Raw genomic sequence first — 24,235 nt, forward strand, 5'->3', positions numbered from 1 at the left:
ACACCTTGTGGGATCTCCACTCGCACTAGTTCTGAGTCATCCTTTTCAACTCTCCATCATTTTCTTGATAACCAAGAATCTGCAATGTCTTTACTTGGTTCGGTGGCACGGAGACATTGCCTGTGTAACCATTCAGATCCTGAAGAAAACCATCAATCAGGAAGCATGGATTACGTAAATGATCAACCACTGAGTTTGCGTAATGTCTATACATAGCTGGATGATTAGAGGTTCAAGCTTTGGAGAATGCTTGATCAGGTGTGGCAGCAGTTTCCAGCCTCGTTTGTTGTTATTCCCAAAAGATAACCAGATTCTTGAACACCGGTAAGACTAGTCCATGTTTAACACACCGAGAAATCATCTGAAACACACACACACGCATGCTCAGAGCTGATTATGGACAAGCAAGTAAGACATTAGCCTATGACCTCCAAAATTTAATAAATAGTTTACATAAACCAAAGCTTCCAAGTTTATTTATTTTTAAATTATTATAACTCTTATTTAATTGTTCATATTCCTAAAATCTGCACATGCTTTAAGAACGTTCAAGCTCTTAATGAGTTTTCTCAAGTAGAAACAGAAGACTTACATCAGCAGAAGCAGGAGATAGGTGCAGAGTCTCAAGGTTTCTCATCCCTATAACGAGACCAGTTAGATCCGGCCTCTTCACCAATTTAGAATAATGAATACCCAGCCTAGCTTCCACTAGGGACTCCAAGTTAACTTGTGGGTACATAGCCAATTCATAGTCGAGGGAAACAAGATTCGGAGCATCAAATGACATACTCTTCATAAAATCAACTTCAGACACCACCAATTTATATTTGTAGCAAAATGATAGTTTCTTGATGCTCCGACTGGATATGCTGTATCGGACTTTCTTATAACCCTCGTTGAGTACAGACAATTCCTCAAGCACTGGACAACCAGGAAGAAGCACATCACACAGATCTTTTTTTTTTTGTAAAGACAATGGTATCAATGAAGAGACTCTGGAGGAATCTTCCCAAGAGACAATTGTGTTCCTAGTGTCAGCTTAACCAGCCTCTGGTTCGTGAAGAGCTCATAAGGCAGATAAAGTTTAGAATTAGTAGTCATTAAACGTAGGTTCACTTCCAAAGCACCACGCTCTAACGCATTACATATCCAGCTGCTCACATAAGCCATCTCGCTTTTCTCGTTAAAAGTAGCATGTTAGAGAGAGTTTCTTGATGGGAGACTTGCATTGCAAGGCGAGTGTTCTATCCACAAAACTCCTGAAGCTCTCTCGGATCACATCCCACTTTCTATCATATGTTGAAACAGCTTGTTTTGTGGGAAGTAAGGACAAAATATTGCCTAGAACCTCGTCAGGAAGCCAGCTAATTGCATCGGTGTCCAACTTGTTGGCATCCATGGAGACAGAACACAAGCAATCTCTTCCTTAGAAGTGCCTGAAACATGAGCTCAGAGAAATTGCCAATAAATGAAGAAGTTTTGAGTTAATTTGACTTTTATTTATTGTGGAATATTTTCATATTTGTTATCTATTGTATTTTTAAATTTTACTAAACTGCTAAATATTTATAGAAAATCAACACAATTTTTTTAAATCTTGATATTAAACTTTCCGAAAAAATGAATACTATATATTGTTCAAGCAAGTAAAAGGATACTGCTGTTATGAAAGCAAGTTACAAAAAAAAAAAAAAAAAAAAAGGATACTGCTGTTTTTACTGCTAATTCATGCTGTAAAAATAATACACGAATCCAATAAAGTTTTTTAAACCTTTTTATTTTATGAACCTAATTCAATTTAGGCTTCAGCGCACTGGTCCAAGTTTTCTTGTACCCTTTTCTATAAATAAAAATGGATTATAGCAACAAAAACATCTAAAGAAAACGCAATAAAAGGTTGTTTGCGTGCCAAGTAATACAATCCCTGTTCTAAACTACGCTAGGCGCTAGTCGGGCGGCGAGTCTGGGCCTAGCGAGTTACCGAAAAATCGGGGAGTACTCGGAGATTACGCGGGGCCTAGTTTTAAATACAATTTAATATATTTATAATATGTTTAGTTAATTTTAAATATGATGACACAAGTTCTTATACATAATTATAACTTTTTTAGATAATTTTTTGAAACGATCTCCTTTCAATTTATCGAACATTTAGATTTGGGCGTGTTTGATACGAGAAAATCCCTAATGTAGTATATATGTGTTTGTTTTGGGTTAGATAACTAATTGTAACTATTTAGTAATCAATAATTATACAAATCTGTTAATAATGAATAAAAATAATCAATCGTATTTCAGCTTTTAAAAAAAAAAAAAAAAAAAAAAAACTTAGGCGGTCAACGCGGGATTAGGCGGTCAACGCGGGAATTAGGCGGTCAAACGCGGGTCAACGCCTGGATTCACCGATTTGGCCCAACTCGCCGCGGCCACCCACCGAATAGCGCCCAGGGAATACAATCAAGGCTAGACCCAAGTTCTATTAGGCAGATAAATTAGCCACATCCCCAACCACCACGAATAGGGTCGTAATACTATATATAGAAGCGACGACTTCTATTTTTTTGAAACAAATATAGAAGCGACGACGTTACTTACTTACATGACTACAAACAACACAGACAATGACAGAAGACAAAACTATACTCTTGTCTGGTCATAGACAACTGTTGGGCTGTTGAAACCCAGCCTCAGTCCCTCCTGCATGGCTACAATCTGCTATTGCCGGTTTATTTCGGTACGTTAGCTTCACGTCTTGAAGTCTGATTCCGGTACACGGCTTCTTAGAGCTACAGTCAAATTTAACTCCAATTTCCGTCGCCGATGTCCCGTGTATATCGAAGAACATTACATCGCTGATTTTTATTCCAGAAACCTATTATCATCGTGATTTTATATCAATATTTGAACTAATAAATATTTTATATACGATGTTTCAATTTAATTAGAAAATTAAAAAATGGTGAACCTGGTTAGGGCAATTTTCGTTGCCGGGACAATAGTTTTGGTCGATGACTATTGGGTTCTGTACGTTGTTCATAACGCAATGTTGGAAGCGGATGTTCTTAGCGAATCCGTTACTGGGCCTGGCCCATGACTTTATTCTCACCCCATTCTCTGTTCCTGTAAACGTAGCCGTTTTTACTGTTACGTTCTGTACACCTGCCTCCACACTCTCTTTCCCCAAGCTCCCAATGCTGGTTTATGAAAGAAAAAGAAGAAGACAATTGCCAAAAAGAAAATTAATTCAATAGAAATGAATAAAATAGTTCAAATGTAGTAAATCATTAATTCAAATATTTTTTGATAAATTGAAAAGATTATCAAATGAACTAATTCAACATAAGATAAACTCAATTAACGAACTAATAAACCCATGGGAATGAAAACTAGTCCGTTGAATTTATGTTTGTGTTGATCACTATACTTCATAAACTATATCAAACCTATAAAGATTATTTAGTGTATAATTTATCTACTAGCCAAAAACACTTTGACAGGTTTATGCATGATGAAATTACAAGTAATTTGATTAGTAAATAGAAATACCTGATACCATGGCCAGGGCCACAAGCAACGTTTTCGATCCAGAGGCCGTTAGTTCCGGGACCGATGGATACACAATCATCTCCGGTGGAGATTTTTGAGTTGAGGATGGAGACGGTGGAGGATGACTGGACGTGGATGCCGTCAGTGTTTGGACTGTTTCCGTCAGCTGAAACTCTGACTCCTTGGATATTTACGTTACGGCATCCGTTAATCACGACGTGGTACATCTGACTGTTAAGTGACGTCAGTCCTGAGATTATCACGTTGCTCGAGCTCTGAAACCCTATGCTCTGTTTGTAATTGTTGCCCATGTAACGTGTCAATTACAACATTGTAGAATTATTGCATGTTATTTCTAAAAAGTTTCATTGCATTTAAAGATTGTGTTTATATATATAGGCATTTGCCGCATTTCTGACTCTATGATTTGGTCCATGTGAACTGGACTTACTAACTTAAAAGTCAACTACGCATACATCTATAGAGTTATAGTAAACCATAAACTATTTCATAATCCAAAACACGCAACTTATAATTTATGGTAGCGCAAAATTATAGAGAAAATTAGGGAAAATGCATCATTTGGATCGTTTAGAAAGGGTGATTGGTTGAAATGTAAATTTAAATTTTGTGATGTAAAATTTTATCTGTGTAATTTTTATGGTGGATGTATTATTTAATGTAGCTCTATATTTTACTTATAACATATAAAATATTGTTTTAGTAAATAGGAATTCTGCAACCATTTTTAGCTTAAAAATTGACTTAAAGCATAATTGATAATTTAAAGGCTGTAGATAAAAGTTGAAGCCAAAAAATATATCCACAGTCCAACAAATCACCAAGAGGAATTAGGGGATTTGCAATATTCAGTGTAACAAATATTATTAAAAAGGCTAATAATGTTAATGCATTAACTAGTGGGATACATAATTGGATTTCATAAATGTACCTCTTTAATCTGATTGAAATATTTTTTTTTACCATTTTTATTCACTTTGGTGATCAGTATATTTTTATATAACAAAGCAGATCAGTTTCGAGATTAATATTTCGGATCCTTTGTCAGGCATTTTAATTTTAAACTATATTACAATATGTCTACATTTGCCAATGACAATAAATGTGTATAAGAGTAACGTACCGTAGCACCACTAGGGCAATTCTTGCCGGACTTTTTGCAAGACCATAGAGAAGCTCCCTGAGCATCAAGAACTCCACCGTAGACGTAGAGGCCGTCGAGATGCTGGAAGAAAATCCAGTAGTTTTCTTTACCAATGACTCGATAATCCGATGGAGCCACAAGTGTACCTTGAATACGGAACGTGACTGACTTGCGTTTACACCTGGATCCATCAAAGACAATGCTTCTTAATAAAAACCGTCCCTTAGGGATGGAAATAGTGACCGGTTTGACTGAGGCGCATGCTTTGGCCCACACGGCGGTTAAGGCCTTGGTAGAGTCGGTTTTACCGTCCGGTTTGGCTCCGTAAGATAGAATGTTGTAGGTCTGAGCTGAGGACAATGAGATCGAGAAAAGAATTACGAGAACTACGAGAATTGAAGAAGTCATTGTTTTGAGAGACAATTTGAATAATAGAGGTGGGGCGTGTGGGATTTGAAACGGTTTAGTGGAAGGTATATATAGTATTGTGTATTTATGAGAGAGCTTTTATGTTATTAGTATTTAATTTAATAAATTGTGGATTTTTATTTCTTGTAATCATCACAATTCACAAGAAATTTTAGATCTTATGTCCTTTGTCAACGCGACGGAGAATTATTTCTCAAATTTCAGAATATTACAATTGGTATATTTGAATGATTTAAAGTTTGTGTCTCTGTTTTGAATCGTTTATCATAATCTAATTTATGTACTGAAAAAATTGGACTATTATTTTATTTTATTTTTTTAGATAAATTATTATGTGTGTGTGTTCTACACATCTTACTAAATTCTTTAGGCCACTGCGTTTGTGTAGCTCTCTACTAATTCAACTTTTAAAAAAACTTATTTTTGTCTTAGCACAAAACCAAACTTAATTTTGTCCGTTAAATGCTTAACCCAAATGTGTATAAGAAAGTAGTGTTCATACGAAAATTAATTATGTTGTATTCAAATGGGATAAGTGAAAAAGCAAGTGGAATGGTCAGGGAAGTGTCAGTGCATGTTGATGGCAGAGGACATAATTCTCAATGCATGTGACTACTCGGTTGGGTACATACATAGTAGCCGATTTTGTTTTAATTATCTGAGAAGAACGTTACACGATCCTCTTTATTCAAAGAAATGCAAGGAATTGATGGATCCATGCATATATTAGGGAATTTAAGAAACAATAATATATGAGTCATAGCACAACCGGCCTTGAAATTTTGGGAGCTTATGACAATGTCTATGTAATTTGTTTTTTGTTAATACCTTTTTTTTTAAATTCGAGGATCTATTACAAATATTTCACTTAGAATAGCTCATGGCTGGCCCTGGTCATACGGAACCAAACATGAGTGGGAAACGTGACAAGTGGAGGATAAACCGGAGAAGAAACTGGCCAATGATATCGTAAGAATTTTCGAGGGGGATGCTAATCACATTCACATGCACGTCAACATTTCAGAAATAATGTGATGTTTCTTAAACACAACACATTTATTGTCTCATGCCGTACTATTAGGATCAAGAAAGTAAGTTAATGTATATCGAATTAAAATATGCAAATTAAACGATAAGAAGAAACAAGCATGTCGCATGTTCTGTAATGTTGAGTTCATGTTTGATTCAAAATCCCAAATATTTCTCGATACATCTTCTTTAGCATTCCGAAAATAAACTAATAATATAGTTGGCTAAAGATTTTCGTAAGCCATAGGTAATGATCAACTTTCGTGATTACGTTAGTGATATGTTTCCTCAAGGCTTACGAAAATTATTTTGTACCAATCATGATAGACTTCGTAAGTGATATACAGCCTATGGCTATCATGATTTTAGTTATTTTCAGCGATATTCCTCGGTGATAAATAGAAAATATATTGCATTTTGGTGTGAATACAAATCATTGATATGAAATTTGGCTTAATTATACCCTCGTGGCTTAGTCTGATTAACCTAAACTCTCATCCTAAAAAGTTTGTGACATAGATACTTTTGCTAAGTTTTTCGTACCGTGGCAAAGGAAGCTCCTACGTAGACATACATTACACATGCACACTCTATATATACATCCAGGATACATGTATGCAATCATTCATACATACATCTATATAGACCACATACATCCACCACAAGGTCCACAACCCTTTGCTGTATCTACAATCTGATATTTATATACATCTACACTGATCATATGCACATATATTAGAGGAATTGAAGTTGAACAGAAAATGATCAGAGTTCATAATCTTGCGAGAAAGAAGAAGATGAACTCAAGATATGAAAATGAATAATGTTTCTGTTGGGTATAAAATGAAGGTGCACAAGTGATTATATACAACTAACCGGTATAAACCTATTCTAACTAACCAAACTAACTGTAACTATATACACTCTAATAACATACTACAGATTCTACTAATTAAAAAGGTGAAAATCACAAAGTCAAAATAAAAGGCATCAAGAAAACTCTAACTACCTGATAATCCATATAACATTCTACAATCAACACAACGATCGAGTGACATTTTTAAAGTTGCGGCTCGTTCTGTAACCATCGTGGGTACTTACTCTAGTAGATTGTTCCACTGGAGGTCGTAGCTGTTTAAAATTTCACCAATTAGAGGACTATAAGTCTAGGTCTTTAATAATATGGCTAGCCTAAAAGACAATTACCTACGCCACCAAATACAGAAAATAAAATCAATTATCTTCTTCTCGCTGTCTTCTCAAGTCCTTTAAAAGAGGCTCCCAGCTTAAAAGAGTCGAAAACAAGAGAACAAATTATTGAGGAGTGATTTTGTTTTATTCGATTTTCCGAACAATTTACAAAGTCGATCAGTGTCTAATAATATGTAAGGCGGGCTGGCACTACGTGTGGACGAGAGTTAATGGGCTGGGCCACAGCATATAATTGAGCCTAAAATATCAGTTTAAGCTTGTCAATTTGTTGATAAAAAAAAAAAGGTTGTCAATTTTACTATTTTACTATTTTTTACTTAATCGTTAGTTGAGTGGTTCGAAATATCTAAGAAAAGTAAGAAATCTCATATGATTAAATTCAATGAAACTAGAAGATTAACACAAACACACAAAAAAGTCAATCTAGTTGAAAAATAATAGAAAAAGACACCATTTGTAAAATATATAAGGAAAAGAAAGATAGACATTATGAAATTGATGTCAGCAGCTGTCCGTGTGTGATCAACAAAACCACTACCCAAACCATTAACCTCTCAACTCCCCCCCACATTAAGTTTCTTCTTCTTCATCTCCTCAACAATCGTACACACATATTTTCAAAAAAAAAAATCATACACACAATCCTAATAAGGAATACTCAAATGGATGGATTGATTCCAATGGCGTTTAAAGCTATGATGAAAAACAGGACTCGCCGGCGTTACGAATGTCTCTCTTCCTCCGGTGACGCTACAAAAGAGTCATACGATAACTTCTTACCCTTCGCCGGGAACTCCGATCACTCCGTCGCATCTCGACCGTCGTTGTCTTTTGATCATGTAGAGATGAACAACGTAGCCGATCAAGACCGTCACCGCCGTGGTTTGTCGGTCGGAGATGTTTCTTCTATGTCTTATCATGAAGGGAGAAGGTCACGTGGCGAAGGCGGAGGAATAGATATTTCTCCGTCCCGGAGAGGACAGCTGGTGAGAAACAGAAGTCATAGGTTGTTTTCTTGTGTCTCAGGTAAATGATTTATCGATACACAAACTGTAAAACATCAACTCAATAAAAGATCTGCTTCATTTCTTTTATATGTCAAATCTTGTTTTGTTTTTGATATTTTTGCTCCAAAAGATCTGAACTTGTCGGCTGATATTGTTCTTTTCCTGTGATATATTCCGATATTGAATGTGTAAAATTTTGGGGGTTTGTTTTGATAATATGTACTTATTTGAGGGATCAAAATTAAATTTTAAAAAGAGTTAGTGGTCCAATAAGAATATTTAATTAATTCTCAAAGGGCTAGTTGACCTAATAGTAATACAGTTGACTATCTATACGGCTGTCTCGTACACGGTGTTATGTTTGAAAATTGTGTATGAACGTGTACTAACTAGAACATGCATATAAAATTCAAAATTTGAGTAAAGAAATCCTTCCATAAACAACGTTGCTTCTTGCTGTATTCCACTGATTGTGCCCAAACAACACGTCAAAAGTCTATTTATATTTTTTTAAAAATCAAACTAAACTGAGAAAATGTATCTCAAAGCACAGTTATCCTAAATAATCATCTTGCTAAAAGTAATTTACTAATTTATTTATTTTTTGACAAAAGGTTTTAATTTATTAATTTATTAGAAGTCTTCTGGTTCAACATTTCGTTTAATGATTCATTAATACTAGGGGCGGAACCCCCGCGCAAGCGCGGGGTCGTTGTTGCTCTATCTTAATATTTACCGTGTTTGTGAAGTTTTAGTTTTGCTATGGCCACTGATGAACCTTGCTAAATTTGTTTTTTGCTGTTCTTGTTCTTTATTTGTTGGGTAGGTAGAGTAATTCACATGATTTGTTGTGGTACTTTTTGAAGCAAATAATGAGTATAGACCATTGTTGCAAACAAAATTTTCTTTTCTCGGAAATTTGAAATTGCCCGTCACTTTTATGATAAATGGAGACGGTAGATGTAAGTGTTTGTGGGCTTTTACTTGCCAAAAATGCAGTGCAATAGGTCATTGTGGAAGAAAAAATGGTATGGTTTGGTTTGAATAGCTGCATAACGCCAACTCAGAAGACAACGTAACTGAACAGTAGGCTGCGATCTTGCTACTTCGGTAAGAAGATTCTGAGTTTTCATGCTGTGCCTGTTTGATTGTGTTATTTTGGTTCAGGAATAGATATTATTAAGTCAGGGTTTATTTTATTTTTGTTACGGTGAGGTCGCTGAGTGTTGTTTGCACAAGATCATATCTTTATATTTATGCTACAAAATCCATAACCATAAATAAATTTCTCAATGAAGTTTTATAGTTATTTTTTGTTGATAAACTAATAATGCGACTCAATTTTTTATTGACAAAGCAAAAATAAATATATTACTATTGAACAAAAAAAAGATAAATATATTACTATAGAAAATTAAACATCAGTAGACACAAATAAATATGCTAATTTATATTCAGAAAAGTTTATTCTACTAAGAAATGATCATCAAAATACCAGAAGAAAATGTTGATAATAACTTGTTAATTCAAACAATCAAATATGGAAGCTTTTGTACACAGCAGTAAAGCACATAAGATGATGAGGACTGGACTTACTCTCGGGTCCTTTGGATTCCTTTTGATTGCTTCAGTGTGATATCTCACAACATCGTGATTTTCCTGCTCCTTTAGAACTCATTACCTGTATTACAAACACAACATGATGGTCGTATAACTTGCTTCACGAAGATATAATTGCAAACCCAAAATACCTTTCTCACGCTCAGCCTCACCATTACTGGGATCAAAATACTCTTGATGCGCCAACTCTTTCTTGACTCTCTCAACCTTATCAAGCCTCTTCAAAGTGCTGGTTTACGGTGCTCCGCAAGAGCTTTCTGGTCAGTCCCAGTAACATGTTCATAGGCTCTCGAGACTTCTTCCATCTTCCGCAAAGCTGTTCCCTTCCTAGTGAAAGCATTAGATACCATCTTTAATCTGCCTAAGCTCCCTACCTCTTTCAACATCCTTATCACAATCGTTGATGCACTCATTACGCTGAATAAAATACATTCACATTAGGCTCAACCTCGTGCCAAGCAAATCATTATAGACTAATACACATAGAACTATACCTTTATGCACTCATCATATTGCATCGAACATTATCATCTTTAGATTCAACCACGGACCAAGCAATTTACTATAGAAAAATATAGTATTCGATGCAATACACTGTGTGTAACTTATTTGAAGTAATTGCACACCCACAAACAAAAACGAAATTGCATACCAAGGGGGCACTGTAGTTCATGTACGTGAATAATATTGTTTTATGTGCTTAATGATTTGGCAAAACTGTAGGAGAGAAAAAGGTTTACCTTGACCAAATTTCAGGAAAAGAAAACTCATGTATTATACTCCCTATAATTACACAGCTTCGGGGATGGTGCATGTACCAAGCTAACAAAAATATGCAAGTTAATTAGAGAAAAGTCACAAAAGGAGGATCAATAGAAAGAGAAAAGAGAAGACACACCTATACGGAGGGGAAGTATAATCCCACGGTAGAATCCTTTGGGCTTGAAGAGTACCTTTTCAAAGTTGGTAGAGGCATAGATGTAGCTTTTTGTGGATTCTGATATCCTCTCTCGCTCTAGGTAGGAAGAATAAAAAGCTCATAGAAGCATTCAGCTTTGCTGCTGGAGGGAAACATGTTTGTAGCCTTGTACATTGCATTTGGGGACCAACTCTCTGGTTGAGTCCACTTCAACAAACTTTCGCAATTTTCATGTCTAGTAGATGGTTAAGAGCTTTCTGTATTTTACTGTGTGTGTATAGACTCATAAACTCTCCCAGCCTGCAATAACTTATCATATACAAGAACTAAAAAACGCAGTGCAGTTTGTTTAAAAGATTTTTTTTAGGGGGGCAGTAAAAAGAGAGACGTTACTTTCGATGATAGTCTGTTTCTGAAACAATCTGAGCCTACAAAAGGAAATTCATCCATCCAGAGAATGAGAGTTAAATGATACAGGAAAAAAAAAGACTTGGAAACAGGTATAGCTATCAAGCAAAAACTGCAGCAGCAATATGTTTACGTTCAAGCTTGTTGATAGAAACATTAGCATCAGAGAGACGTTTTGCTATTGAAGCCCCATCGTTGAGAAAGAATGCACTTAGTGATAATAACTTCTCTTCTTTCTCGCTACAGGCCATATCCTTGAACAATTTAATCGGAAACAAATGCGACAAAATGTAGACAGAATCTCAATCACATAACCACAGTTAATGTTCAAACCTTACATATATGGTGTTAATTGAGAAGAAACAACCTTACATGGTAATCAAGTTGGCTCTGGATCTCATCAACATCAGCAATGATTGCTTGAAGAAGGAGCTCATGTGGATATTCTTGGCGTTTTCTTGATCGTCGACTTCCTTTTGCTGCATATTCTTCCTTCAAGTACTTCTCCGTTAGCTGAACAAACAAAACTATTAGAGAAATCCATCAACAGAAGATATATTAAAAATTCCCACCTTCCCGGACATTGCCAAGTTCTCCTGGTGGCCATCGGAAACGGTCAAAGAAGGCAGTGAGAATAACTTTACTGCTTGCGAGCAGCGGGTAGAGCGGAAATTGCATTGGAGGAAGACGTTTTCCAAGAAACAATAGGGTCAGAGAAAATAGCTTGCGTGTATGAGATGATGGATGACAGGCACAACCCTTACCTATTCATAGAGATCCCACAGTGCCTCAGTTATCAAAAGCTTGAGGTTTTGATTGTAGAAAGAGGGAGACAGAGAGATTGGGGGGAGATAAAGAGTTTAATGAAAAGGCAAAATTGATTGCAGCAGTTGAGAGAGTAACGACTCTTCGTCGGAAGGGAGAAAGAGTGGGAAGATCGACAGATAGAGGAGATAGAAAGTTAAAGAACAATGGAATGGTCGGATGAATACTGAAGACACCAAACAAATACAGCCCATTAATAAAACGGACATACAGCCCATTAATAAAACGGACACGTGTCTTTTATACAGGAGTGATACTCCCTCATTATATTATAGATTTTTATATTGAAAAGTTTGAGATTCAACTCTTAGAGAATACCAGAAAGCCCTTTTTCAAAAAAAAAAAAAACTCTTAGAGAATGGTAGTATGATTTATTAACGGTTGTGTAAATCAACGAAGCAATCTTTACATTAAAATGTTTACCATGGAGAAAATAAAACCTCTATACAAATTTATCATGTAATAGTTCTAATAATTTGTAGTGAAATAATATTATCTGTGTTTAAAAAAAAATCATTTTGTACTGAATGCGAATTTTGAAGGTGGCTGATATTCTTGATTTCTACTTTGTTGTAGGTATAGATGTCAATTGGGCGGGCCAGGCGGGTTTGGGCGTGTTCGAATGGGCTTTATTTTTTTGCTGGACATATTTGGTCGAAGTCCAAATAGAACCATGTCCAAATGAGACCAAAACCAAATAAGACCATGATTTATTACATTTGTTGGGCTGTCCATGGGCCTATATGACCACTTAATGTAAACAACACAATTTTTCAGTTTTAATAAGTAAAACTAGATTTTGACCCGCCCTTAAAAAGGGCGGGTATATTTTTTGTTGGAAAATTTATTTTACGTAATAAAACTTATGATTTTTGATAAATTATTTATTTTAACTTTTTATGAAATTTATCTTTTATTTACTTATATGACTTATTTTTGTTATTTTAAATATGACTAAATTTTTGAAGACTCTAAATAATTCTAACCCGTAATATGATTTTATTTATTTAACATGAAGTTAAACTTATTTTACACTGATTTTTTTAATTTAAATAAAATATTTTATATGTTTAACACTCTTTGTATTGAAAAATTCATTCGTTTCAAAACATTTTCTATAGTTTAATTAAATTTAGTTTATGTGATTTAGTTTTTATTAAATGAAACTATTTTTTAAGAAATTGAGATAATTCAGACCTAAAAAAATATGGAGTTATCATACATGCCTCAATATATAAATCTTTTATTGGTTTAAAATATGGAATATTGTACATGCATCAGTAAATATTAATTATATATTTATTGTGTAGAAAATGTGTACCGAATAATTCTTCTTTGGGGCATCAATTAGTAATAATGTCATTTACACTGGTTAACGGTTAACCGTGGATGAGATTATGTTTGGTATTATCCTACAGGAACCCAATTAATAATTACGCCAATCAGTACATAAACCAAGATCCATTTATTTGGTAAATCAGCCGAAATACTTGGTTATTAAATAAGATAGAAATTTTTTTTTTGAAAAGAGTTTATGATAGATATTGACTGAGTTATTGTTAAAGAAATATATGATAACATATTGTTAATCTAAATTTAAGGTAAAACTAAAGTATTAGTAGTTTGATGAAATAGTGTAACAAACTTGTATAAGTAGATTTTTAAAAAATACATTTTCTTTTAATAGTCTATACATAAAATTTAAAGCACAAAAAAATAAATTTAAGTACAAAAATTATTTGATATTTTTTAACTAAGATGGGTTGGGTAAATATAAACACAAACTTAGACTTGAGGTATTAGTAGTCAGAGAAATAAATAATATAGGCAGATATTAATTCACTGGATTAAATAATGTATAATGTACAATAAACCCATTATGTGTTGCTTAACTACATAATACTCATGTATTAAATTGAGAAAGTGTTGCACATGAATCAAAAACCATCGACCCATCATTTAACAAATTGAGATAGTGGATCCCGCATGTTTCATATAATTTTGTTGAAGCGCATTACTATAGTATTGATTTATTATAACTACATGTAAGACCATTGACTAAATTACTATTATGCCATTAATGAAGGTGCAGTAACCTTTTATAAGTAGATTTTTTCAAAATGATTCTCTTTTAATAGTATAGATTCATACAAGTTCTAAATTTCATGTTCTAGACTTCATAAAAACACACAAGTTCACAAAAGATAAATTGCGTTTTCTATTTTGGCAAGAAATTGCGTTTTTCCGGTTTTTGCGAGAAATTGTATTTTCCGGTCTTGGCGAAAAATTGTGTTTTTCCAATTTTTGCGAGAAAATATGTTTTCGGGTTTGGCGGGAAATTGTGTGTTTTCTGGTTTTACGGGAAATAGTGTTTTCTGGTTTTTGCGGAAAATTGTGTTTCCAGTTTTAGCGAAAATTTATGTTTTTTTCTTCTGGTTTTGGCAGGAAATTGCGTTTTTCCGGTTTTGGCGGGAAATTGAATTATTCAGTTTTGGTGGGAAATTGGGTTTTTCGGTTTTGGTAGAAATTGATTTTTCCGGTTTTGATGGGAAATTGTATTTTTCGGTTATGGCAGAAAATTTGGTTTTTCGGTTTTGGCGGGAAATTTGATTTTTCGATTTTAGCAGAAAATTGTATTTTCCGGTTTTGGCAGACAACTATATTTTTTTTCGGGCTTTGGCGGAAAATTATGTTTTTCAGTTTTGGCAGAAATTATGTTTTCCATAACAAAAATCACACATAAACGGTTATAAATCAAATCTTTAGGCTTCAGGAAAATGTCGAAAAAAATATTGAGTTTTTCCCAATTTGCTAAACCTAGACATTTTAGATTTTTGGGTCGCCCATTGTCCAAATGGTTAAGTCCGGTATTGTCCATGATATAATTGGGTTTGTCCATGTGGACAAAAGTTTAGTTACGGGCCAAAATGGACATGCCCATTTTAGACCATATCAATTTGGACACGGACAACCTATTTTTATCCAGCCCATTTGACATCTCTAGTTGTAGGTAATGTTTTCTTAAGAAATAAGTTGTAATCCTCTTGTATACAGTTTTTTTTTTTAAATCAAAATGCAGGGTGTCTAATACCACGAATAACTGGAGTGATCGAACAAAGTCAGAGTTTAAATTTTTTTAATTTTTTTTTTAAAATATTATAAATTACTGTATAAAACTTAATTTTTGATATACGACTAAATTGAGAACTTATAATTTTTTAAAAAAAGAACCTTAGATATATAAATAAAATTATAATCCTTAAAACTATTTGATTATTGTATCGTTAAATATATCATTAATATGTTTTGGACAAGGTCTATAAATAATTTGAAAAGGCATTTTCAAAATATATATTCAATCATTAATTTGAGTGATAAATGTTGCTTTACACACACGTATCCATGTAAGACAAAGACAATAGAAACATCCGAAATAGAGGCTCCTCTTTCCTCAAAGTTGCATCAGAAAGGCCGTAGTCCAAATGGTCCCGAGTGTGTGTCGGGTCCAACCTTTTGTTGTAATTGTAACAATTGATTTGAAGATTCAATCCAAAGTCCCAACCTGCCCAACAGAAGTCTGAAACTGGTTTATAATTATAAATATTCATTTAAAGAAATAAAATCTAGTTGGTCAGACAAGTCGATTCTCTCAAATTTTAGCAAAAAAAAAAAGAAATAAAATCTATAATGAAACAATAGAAGAAGAAGAAGAAACAAATCATATGGAAGTCAACTATATGCATCCAAAAAGTAGCTAAAGTCAACTTTCCGGTCCTATTTCTATTTCTACATGTGATTATCATATACCACTCATATGCAAACCAACATCTACTAGAAGAAATGTTCTTACAGATGTTGAACATAAAGCTTCCTAAGAACACACAAAAAAAGTAAACACAGTTTCAATTTTGATTATTTTCTCATTAGAAAGTATATACTAAATGGTTTACATATTTTCAGTTCAGCAAGCTCTAGATATTTTAGGTTTCCTTTCTAAACATGTTTTTAAATAAAAGAACAGGATTATTTTTCATGAGCTAACCTGTGACCACTGCAAAAAGAAGAAAAACATGTCAGGGAGGTTACAAACTAAGATATTAGATCATCATCATCTTTAGGAAGCTTTTTGATTCTTCTTCAGCTGCTTGAGATTATCCACGTGATGCAAGTACTTTGAGCGGCCAACATCCTACAGAAAGTAGTTACAAGAGATGCTAAAAACGTAAGATAGATTCCAAGAGGCGATGCAAAACCATGAAAGTATTTGTTGATGGTCATCTAAACGAATCGATCATCAACACGAGGATGATCGATATGCATAGATGTCAATCAACAAACACATTCAAGGGTTGCAAAAGAGAGTACTCCACCGATACAATTCATGGAAGTTAGAGATGTATAAAAACAAGTTTGGGAATGTGAAAGTACAGACAAGAACATGAATACAATAAAGAATATTCTTTGGATATTCTTAGGCATATGCTTTGGAATAAACCTTTTTCTTCTAATTTGTGAGGATTCTTAATGGCAAGCATGATAAAATGAAAACTCAAGAAGTAAAAAAGAATCAGAACTCTGTTCTCGGTGATTTGATTAATCAATGTCTGAAAATGTTCTTTAAAATATTACAATGGCCTTTTCAAAAGCAAGACGAGACTATATGTCACAAAGTTCTTATGGATGATGAACATAACGTTTACATATAGTACATCATAAGATTGCTGGCTTAATTTTTTAAAATAACCCCTTGATAGATTTTTGATCTTTAAGGTTATAAAGATTGGTAACAGAAGACATAATGCCATTACGAGTAGTCAACAAAGAATATATACAAGTTCAAAACAAAACAAAAATACAATGAAATAAGCTTTCCTGGAAGACGTTGTGATGCTAATATTGGTGGTACACAGGCGATGTTACCATTGGTCTGTTCCAAGTGAAGGTGTTGGATGGGTGTGCTTGGGGCAACCAAACTGTCCATCTCGTTGCCTTCAAAATGTATTGGAATTTAATAGGCACAAACTCAGATCTAAATATCTACCAACAGAACAAGAGTTGTTTTCACTAACATGACGACGTAACTCTTCTTTTGGTGCTGGATAGGTTGATTTCTCATAGAACATTCATCAATCTGCACAGTATATAAGACAAGAAAAAAGGCAATTCACAACTCTATAAAAACAACAAATTATGGTGATTATAATTGGAAAAAAATGTAAATATTTCATATAACATATGGTTTAATAAGTGAACTAGATTTTGACCCGCGCTTTGGAAGCGCGGAATATTTTACGATGAAAAATTTCACTTATAACTTAACAAATATTTTGGTAATTTTTAAAGAGTGTATATTTAAAATATTTTTGCATTTAAATCAGTGTTTTTAAATTCAACCCGATTGTAATTATACCGGTTAATCCGGAGATCTGACAATTCAATTTAGGTTTTTAAAATATTCATATTAAAAAAATCACTAAAACCCGAGACTAACTGATTGAACTGATGGATGACCGATATGTAATCTAATTGGATTTAAATTGTAATAGTTTCATATTTTGTAGTCTTATAATCCAAATTTTAAAGTTCATTATTTTGCAATTTATGAAATTATAACGTTTCTACAAAATTTTAAAGAGAAAATGATAGATATAAAATAACTAAGATTAATTATTGTATTGTTTGGAAACATTGATAGTAGTATAAAAATATATTGTTTGGAAACATTGATAGTAGTATAAAGAAATAAATATATTGTTTGGAAACATGGATAGTAGTATAAAGAAAAGAACATTAGTGATTTAATGTAGGTTTAATTATAAAGTATAAATGTGTATTTAATTTAAAAACTTACAAAATAAATGTTAGGTCCAATAGAATGTTTCTGTTTTAATAAGATAGATTTGATTCACAATAATTTGTCTAATTATGGCAATATTCTATAATATTTATGCCGCAAAACTAGCATAGATAAACCCCTAAAATCTGAACTGGAGACTCCCACCATTTGTTTATTTGACGTACTCGGTAGGTTCATCTTTAGTGTTAGTTTCATATGACTAGTAACGCATGCAAGAAAGGTAAAACGTTGAAGCTTTAGTTTCTGTTATGGTTTCCTCTTCTCTTTCCTCATGATTTACTCTGTTCTCTCATATTTTCATATAGTTTACCCTGTTCTCTCAATATGGTTTATAGTTTACTCTTTTCTCTTAATATGGTTTATGGTTTACTCTGTTTTATCTACATAGTTTATGGTTTACTCTGTTCTACTACAGGCGCTCATAGTGTCATTCTTTTGAGATTCCATTTGATTATTGATGCATTGATTGATTCTGATGAAACTGCTGTAGTCTGTACGGTGAAAAGCTTGAACCTCTTTAGCTTCTGTTTTCTCGTTATTTTTTTCTAGAACTTTTATAATTCAGTTTCGTAGTCGTAGATGTGGAAACTAGATCTTATGGTTTGTGGTTAGATCCAGCAGTTGAATCACTCTGTGCTCACTTCATCTTTCAGGTAACTCTAAGGAAGAGACTGGATCTGTATGCATGGACTCAAACAAACTAGACATGGGCTCGAGAGATGCAATCAGCTGTCTCCCTCAAGAGATTCTGGGAGAGATCTTGTCCTTACTTCCAACCAAACTTGCTGCTTCAACTTCTGTTCTCTCGAAAAAATGGAGGTATCTGTTTGCACTGGTTCACAGTCTTGATTTCGATGATTCTGTCTTGCTGCAACCGCCCCCAGAGGGTAAAGAAGGGAGTGATAAAATCAAGGAGAGCTTCAGAAACTTTGTGGATAGAACACTTGCTTTGCAATGCGGTTCTCGTATCGAGAAATTCTCTCTATCATATCACGTTACCGGCAACAGCAATGTGGTTAATGAGCGTCGCTGGATATCCAGTGTCGTTGAGCGTGGTGTTTTGGAAGTGGACGTTACTTTGAGGTCTTGTTGGGTAGGCTGTGTTGATACTGATGAGGTTCACGGGAACTGCTTTCTTACTTATCACCTCTTCAGGAGCAAGACACTGGTTAAGCTGTGTCTGGGAACAGATACTAGTATTGGAAAGCTTCCTCCTGATGTCTATCTTCCAGCGCTTAAGAGTCTAAACATCGATACCATCATGTTTGACGACCAAGATCTCTCTGATGTGCTTCTTCCTGGTTGTCCAATGCTTGAGGAGTTAACTGTTGTTCACAAAACTGATTTTTACCCTAGCAGGATACCGAGCCGGACCATCAAGAAGCTAACAGTTTTCTATGATTTTGAATATGGAATTGATGATGGGTCTCGTATGTCATTTGACGCCCCAAGTGTTGTCTCTCTCGACTACACTGACCATGCCTTGTCTGCGTACCCACTTGTCAACTTGAAATCCTTAGTCGAAGCTAAGCTGGACCTTTCTTATTCTAAAAAAAACATCAAGAGGCCGGATATATCGGGTCTCCTTGTAGGGATAAGCAACGTCCAAACCTTGAATCTTTCTCCCGATTCTACTGATGTAAGTCTTCTTTGTGTTTTTTTTTTTCACTTGATAAATCTCAGGACGTTCATGAAACATATGTGTTTGTGTGTTTCAGGTGATTTCTCGATGTGTTAAACATGGACTAGCTTTACCGATGTTTAACAATCTGGTTAGCTTATCTTTTGGGAGTAACAACAAACGAGGTTGGAAACTGCTGCCGTATCTGCTTAAGCAGTCTCCAAAGCTTGAAAAACTAATCATCCAGGTATATTTTTAGTAAGCAAAATATTCTAGTATTACCTATAGAGACACAGACTTAGTCGTCGCATGCATCTTCTTTTTGATGCCTCCCTAGGGCCTGGATGGTTACACAGGCGATGTTACCATTGGTCTGTTCCAAGTGAAGGACCTGCATGTTCTTGGTTACAGAGGAACTGCTAAAGAGCTTCTAGACTTTAAGAGTTTGCTCGCGGGAACTGAATGCATCCCAAAAGTGCGAGTGGAGTTCCCTGAAGATGTTGTTGTGGATGATGCCAAAATGATTCAAACCCGTTGGGATCTATTTACCCTTGTTGGAGTTGTTTCAGCCGATATTGCATATTTCGAGTAGAGCTTATATAAATTGCTATGTTTTATGTATCACAATTAAACTCCTATTTTATTTGCTTCCCTGTCGCCGCATTGCTCTTTTGTATGGAGCTACTTTTTATGTAACATTAAACTTATAATTTGCTTCCTATGGAATTGCTCTCACTTTGTATGGAGCTACTTTTTATATAACATTAAACTTTTGCATGTTGTATTGCTAGCCTCTTTACCTAGACATCAAAGGCCTTCTCTTGATCTCACTTGCCGGAGAGTCGCTGACATGATCGCAGCATGCAAAGACCATAAGGAGATTCGCGCAACTTTCGGCCTCGTGAATGACTTTTCAGCAGAGGAAGAAGCAGAGGTTCTCAAGGAGAACGAGTGGGCTTTTGATTGAATCGAGCGGGTTAATATAAACCCTAAGTCCCTAAACTAGTCTTTGCTTTTCGAATCTTGAAGTTGTTATGAGATGAAACATGGCTTTCTTGTTTTGATTTTTGTGAATATGAACCTTTCTTGACTCTTAAGCAAGATTTTGAGTAAAACCAGAGGATGATGATAAACTGTATATATGTCTAGAAAGTTGATTTCACTAACATGAAGTGACTCTTCTTTTGGTGCTGGATATGTTGATTTCTCATAGAATATTCGTCAATCACCACAACGTAAAAGACATGAAAAAAGGCAATTCATCAGAAATCTATAAAAACTAAGTCTGATGATTTAAACTGTGCACATTATTTAATAAAAATGTAAAAATTGGAAAAAATGTAAATACTTCATATAACATATGGTTCTGATAAGTGATTTTGATTCATAATATTTTCGTCTAAATATGGCAATATTCTGTAATATAAATGCAGCACAACGCGACATAGATAAACCCCTAAAATCTAAACTGGAGACTCCTGTCTCATCAGCATTTGTTTGACGTCCAAAGGTAAAACGTTGAAGCTTTAGTTTCTGTTATGGTTTACTCTGTTCTCTCCTTATGGTTACTCTGTTCTCTACAAAAACAATATGGTTGTTTACTCTGTTCTCTCAATATGGTCTATCGTTTACTCTTTTCTCTCAATATGGCATACTCTGTGCTCTCCATATGTTTTACTCTGTTCTCTCAATATGGTTTATAGTTTACTCTTTTCTCCTAATATGGTTTATGGTTTACTCTGTTTTATCCATATAGTTTATAGTTTACTCTGTTCTACTACAGGCGCTCATAAGTGTCATTCTTTTGAGATTCCATTAGATTATAGATGCATTGATATTGATGAAACTGTTGTAGTTATACCACTACTAGTCTGTACGGCGAAAAGCTTGAACCTTTAGCTTCTGTTTTCTCGTTATTTTTTTCTAGAACTTTTATATTCAGTTTCATAGTCGTAGATGTGAAAACTAGATCTTATGGTCTGTTTGTTAAATCCAGCAGTTGAATCACTCTGTGAAGATATTGAATCTGTCTGCATGGACTCAAACAAGCTAGGCATGGGGTCGAGAGATGCAATCAGCTGTCTCCCTCAAGAAATACTGGGAGAGATCCTGTCCTTACTTCCGACCAAACTTGCTGCTTCAACCTCTCTTGTCTCGAAAAGGTGGAGGTATCTGTTTGCACGGGTTCACAATCTTGATCTGGACGATTCTGTCTTGCTGCAACCGCCGCCAGAGGGTAAAATTTCTCCATACGGGGACCCCATTGCACTCGCTTCAGAAATCAAGGAGAGCTTCAGAAACTTTGTGGATAGAACACTCGCTTTGCAATGCGGTTCTCCTATCAATAAGTTCTCTCTATCATATCATGTTACCAACAACAGCGATGTGGTTAATGTGCGTCGCTGGATATCCAATGTCGTTGAGCGTGGTGTTTTGGAAGTGGACTTTACTTTGAAGCCCTATTTTCGAGGCCTTATACGTACCGATGAGGTTCACGGGAACTGCTATCTTCCTTATCACCTCTTCCGGAGCAAGACACTGGTTAAGCTGTTTCTGGGAACAGATACTAATATTGGAAAGCTTCCTCCTGATGTCTATCTTCCAGCGCTTAAGACTCTCTTCCTCGATACCATCGTGTTTGACGACCAAGATCTCTGTGATGTGCTTCTCCCTTGTTGTCCAGTGCTTGAGGAGTTAACTTTTAATCACACGGCTTATTTTAACCCTTACAGGATATCGAGTCAGAGCATCAAGAAGCTAACAGCTTTCAATGATTATGATGAGGGGATTGATCATGGGCCTGCTATGTCATATGACGCCCCAAGTCTTGTCTCTCTCGACTACACTGACTTTGCCTTGTCTTCGTACCCTCTTGTTAACTTTGGATCCTTAGTAGAAGCTAAGCTGGACCTTTCTTATTGTAAAGAAAAGATCAAGAGGCCCGATTTATCGGGTCTCCTTGTAGGGATAAGCAACGTGGAGATTCTCCACCTCTCACCCGGTTCTGCTGATGTAAGTCTTTTTTTTTTTACTTGAGAAAGAGCTTGGACAGTTCGTGAAAGCATATATGTGTTTTGTGTTTCAGGTGATTTCTCGGTGTGTTAAACATGGACTAGTTTTACCCGTGTTCAAGAATATTGTTAAGTTATCTTTTGGGAGTAACAACAAACGAGGCTGGAAGCTGCTGCCGTATCTGCTTAAGCAGTCTCCAAAGCTTGAAACTCTAATCATCCAGGTAATGTTTTTTTTTCCCTCCCTCCCCCCTGGGGAACTTTTACTTACTCAGTTGCAAGCATCTTCTTCCCCAGGGTCTGGATAGTTACACAGGCGATGTCACCTTTGGCCTGTTCCAAGTGAAGGTGTTGGATGTTCTTGGTTACAGAGGAACTGCTAAAGAGCTTCTTAACTTGAAGAGTTTACTTGCAGGAACTGAATGCATCCCAAAAGTGCGAGTGGAGTTCCCTGAAGATGTTGTGGTCGATCATGCCACAATTATTCAAACCCATAGGGATCTTTTTACCCTTGCTGGAGTTGTTCCAGCCGATATCTTTTATTTCGAGTAGACCTTATATAAATTTGCTACTCTTTTTTTGTGTGTAACATTAAACTTTTTTTTTAGCAAAAAAAAAAGCATTAAAACTTTTTTATTATAATTTGCTTACTGCATTTCTCGGAGCTACTTTTTTATGTAACATTAAACTATTTTATTTGTATGGAGCTACTTTTTATGTAACGTTATTAACCCGCGAAATGTAGTTTGTATCGAGTTTTGGCATAATTTTGTGTGGTGTACGTTTGATAGTTGTGAGCGGTATACTTAATAAACTTATTTGTGGTCGACGATGTTTTAAGAATATAATTGCATAAAACTTTATTAGCTTTAGTAAGATTTGTAAGATAATGAAAACTAGGTGACTGGTGCAGAGTGGATGTTTTTAATAATGGGCAAATTATGTATAAATAAAAACATAAGGTAAAGATATCTAATAAAAAAATAGGTCAAATTCGAAGTCATTTTTTGAGATCAGAAACCCATTTTGATGTTTAATAAAGAAAAAATTATATATAAATAAAAACATAAAGTTAAAATATCTAATAAAAGAGTAGGTCAAGTTCAAAGTCACTTTTTTAGGATCAGGAACTCATTTTGATGTTTAACAAAAAAAAATAGTTATGTGCAAGACGTAGAAAAACACCTAGTATTATTGTAATCTTCAAAATATTTTTTGAAAACTTCACTTGGAGAATCATCAATTTTTGCAAGAAACAATGTTTGATGGAAACTAATTTTAAAACAACGTATAAAATGTGTTTATCTAATAATCATCAACAGTTGTGTACATTTTGAATAACTGTATGACCATAACATTACCGTCACTTATATCATTTTAAATTTTTTGATGAACTGTTCATCAACTGAAATATGAATTTTTTTCTCTTGATTGAACATTTAAAAGTTATGAATTAAAAAATAAATGTTAAGAGTAATGTCAAAACAGAATAAATAGTTATGAAATATTATTACAATTGTAAATATTAATTAATTATAATAAAAATTAAAAATGATTCCGAGTTGAAAAAAGTTAATAAAATATCA

General features: G+C 34.6%; 4 protein-coding genes, 1 long non-coding RNA gene and 2 pseudogenes across 7 annotated transcripts; 3 read left to right on the top strand and 4 right to left on the bottom strand.

Annotated features, from left to right (window-relative positions):
- Positions 1-271: 271 nt before the first annotated feature.
- LOC108858646 (F-box/LRR-repeat protein At3g60040-like) lies at positions 272-1,572 on the bottom strand (annotated as a pseudogene).
- An 879-nt stretch (positions 1,573-2,451) lies between these two features.
- Positions 2,452-5,154, bottom strand: LOC108859279 (polygalacturonase). Its single transcript, XM_018633169.2, has 4 exons — positions 4,691-5,154; positions 3,547-3,836; positions 2,966-3,194; positions 2,452-2,872 (listed from the first exon to the last, which is right to left on the bottom strand). Exons 1-4 carry the CDS (start codon positions 5,117-5,119, stop codon positions 2,654-2,656), a joined length of 1,167 nt encoding a protein of 388 aa, XP_018488671.2. The 5' UTR covers positions 5,120-5,154; the 3' UTR covers positions 2,452-2,653.
- A 2,676-nt stretch (positions 5,155-7,830) lies between these two features.
- LOC108859280 (uncharacterized) lies at positions 7,831-12,751 on the top strand. 2 transcript variants are annotated; one of them, XR_008945963.1, is made up of 3 exons: positions 7,831-8,407; positions 9,388-9,498; positions 12,737-12,751. XR_008945963.1 is itself a non-coding variant. In XM_057010455.1 (2 exons), the coding sequence occupies exons 1-2, from the start codon at positions 8,044-8,046 to the stop codon at positions 9,393-9,395; spliced, it is 372 nt and encodes a 123-aa protein (XP_056866435.1). In that variant the 5' UTR covers positions 7,831-8,043; the 3' UTR covers positions 9,396-9,697. The 2 variants fall into 2 exon arrangements, 1 of the variants encoding a protein (XP_056866435.1); XM_057010455.1 differs by lacking the exon at positions 12,737-12,751 and having other exon boundaries at positions 9,388-9,697.
- LOC130494952 (uncharacterized) lies at positions 11,437-12,012 on the bottom strand. The gene is made up of 3 exons (XM_056985816.1): positions 11,908-12,012; positions 11,708-11,848; positions 11,437-11,589 (listed from the first exon to the last, which is right to left on the bottom strand). The coding sequence occupies exons 1-3, from the start codon at positions 11,917-11,919 to the stop codon at positions 11,437-11,439; spliced, it is 306 nt and encodes a 101-aa protein (XP_056841796.1). The 5' UTR covers positions 11,920-12,012.
- Positions 12,752-15,499: 2,748 nt separating the features above from the next.
- Positions 15,500-16,538, bottom strand: LOC130512618 (uncharacterized). 2 transcript variants are annotated; one of them, XR_008946190.1, is made up of 2 exons: positions 16,203-16,538; positions 15,500-15,722 (listed from the first exon to the last, which is right to left on the bottom strand). It is a non-coding gene; the product is annotated as an uncharacterized LOC130512618 (long non-coding RNA). The 2 variants fall into 2 exon arrangements; XR_008946189.1 differs by having other exon boundaries at positions 15,500-15,737.
- Positions 16,539-18,212: 1,674 nt separating this feature from the next.
- On the top strand, positions 18,213-20,416 carry LOC108860647 (F-box/LRR-repeat protein At1g06630-like; annotated as a pseudogene).
- A 1,241-nt stretch (positions 20,417-21,657) lies between these two features.
- Positions 21,658-23,216, top strand: LOC108860712 (F-box/LRR-repeat protein At3g60040-like). The gene is made up of 3 exons (XM_018634565.2): positions 21,658-22,650; positions 22,724-22,873; positions 22,947-23,216. Exons 1-3 carry the CDS (start codon positions 21,673-21,675, stop codon positions 23,199-23,201), a joined length of 1,383 nt encoding a protein of 460 aa, XP_018490067.2. The 5' UTR covers positions 21,658-21,672; the 3' UTR covers positions 23,202-23,216.
- The last annotated feature ends 1,019 nt before the right edge of the window (positions 23,217-24,235 follow it).

This window comes from Raphanus sativus, chromosome 5, assembly GCF_000801105.2.
Source record: "Raphanus sativus cultivar WK10039 chromosome 5, ASM80110v3, whole genome shotgun sequence".
NCBI classification, from domain to species: domain Eukaryota; kingdom Viridiplantae; phylum Streptophyta; class Magnoliopsida; order Brassicales; family Brassicaceae; genus Raphanus; species Raphanus sativus.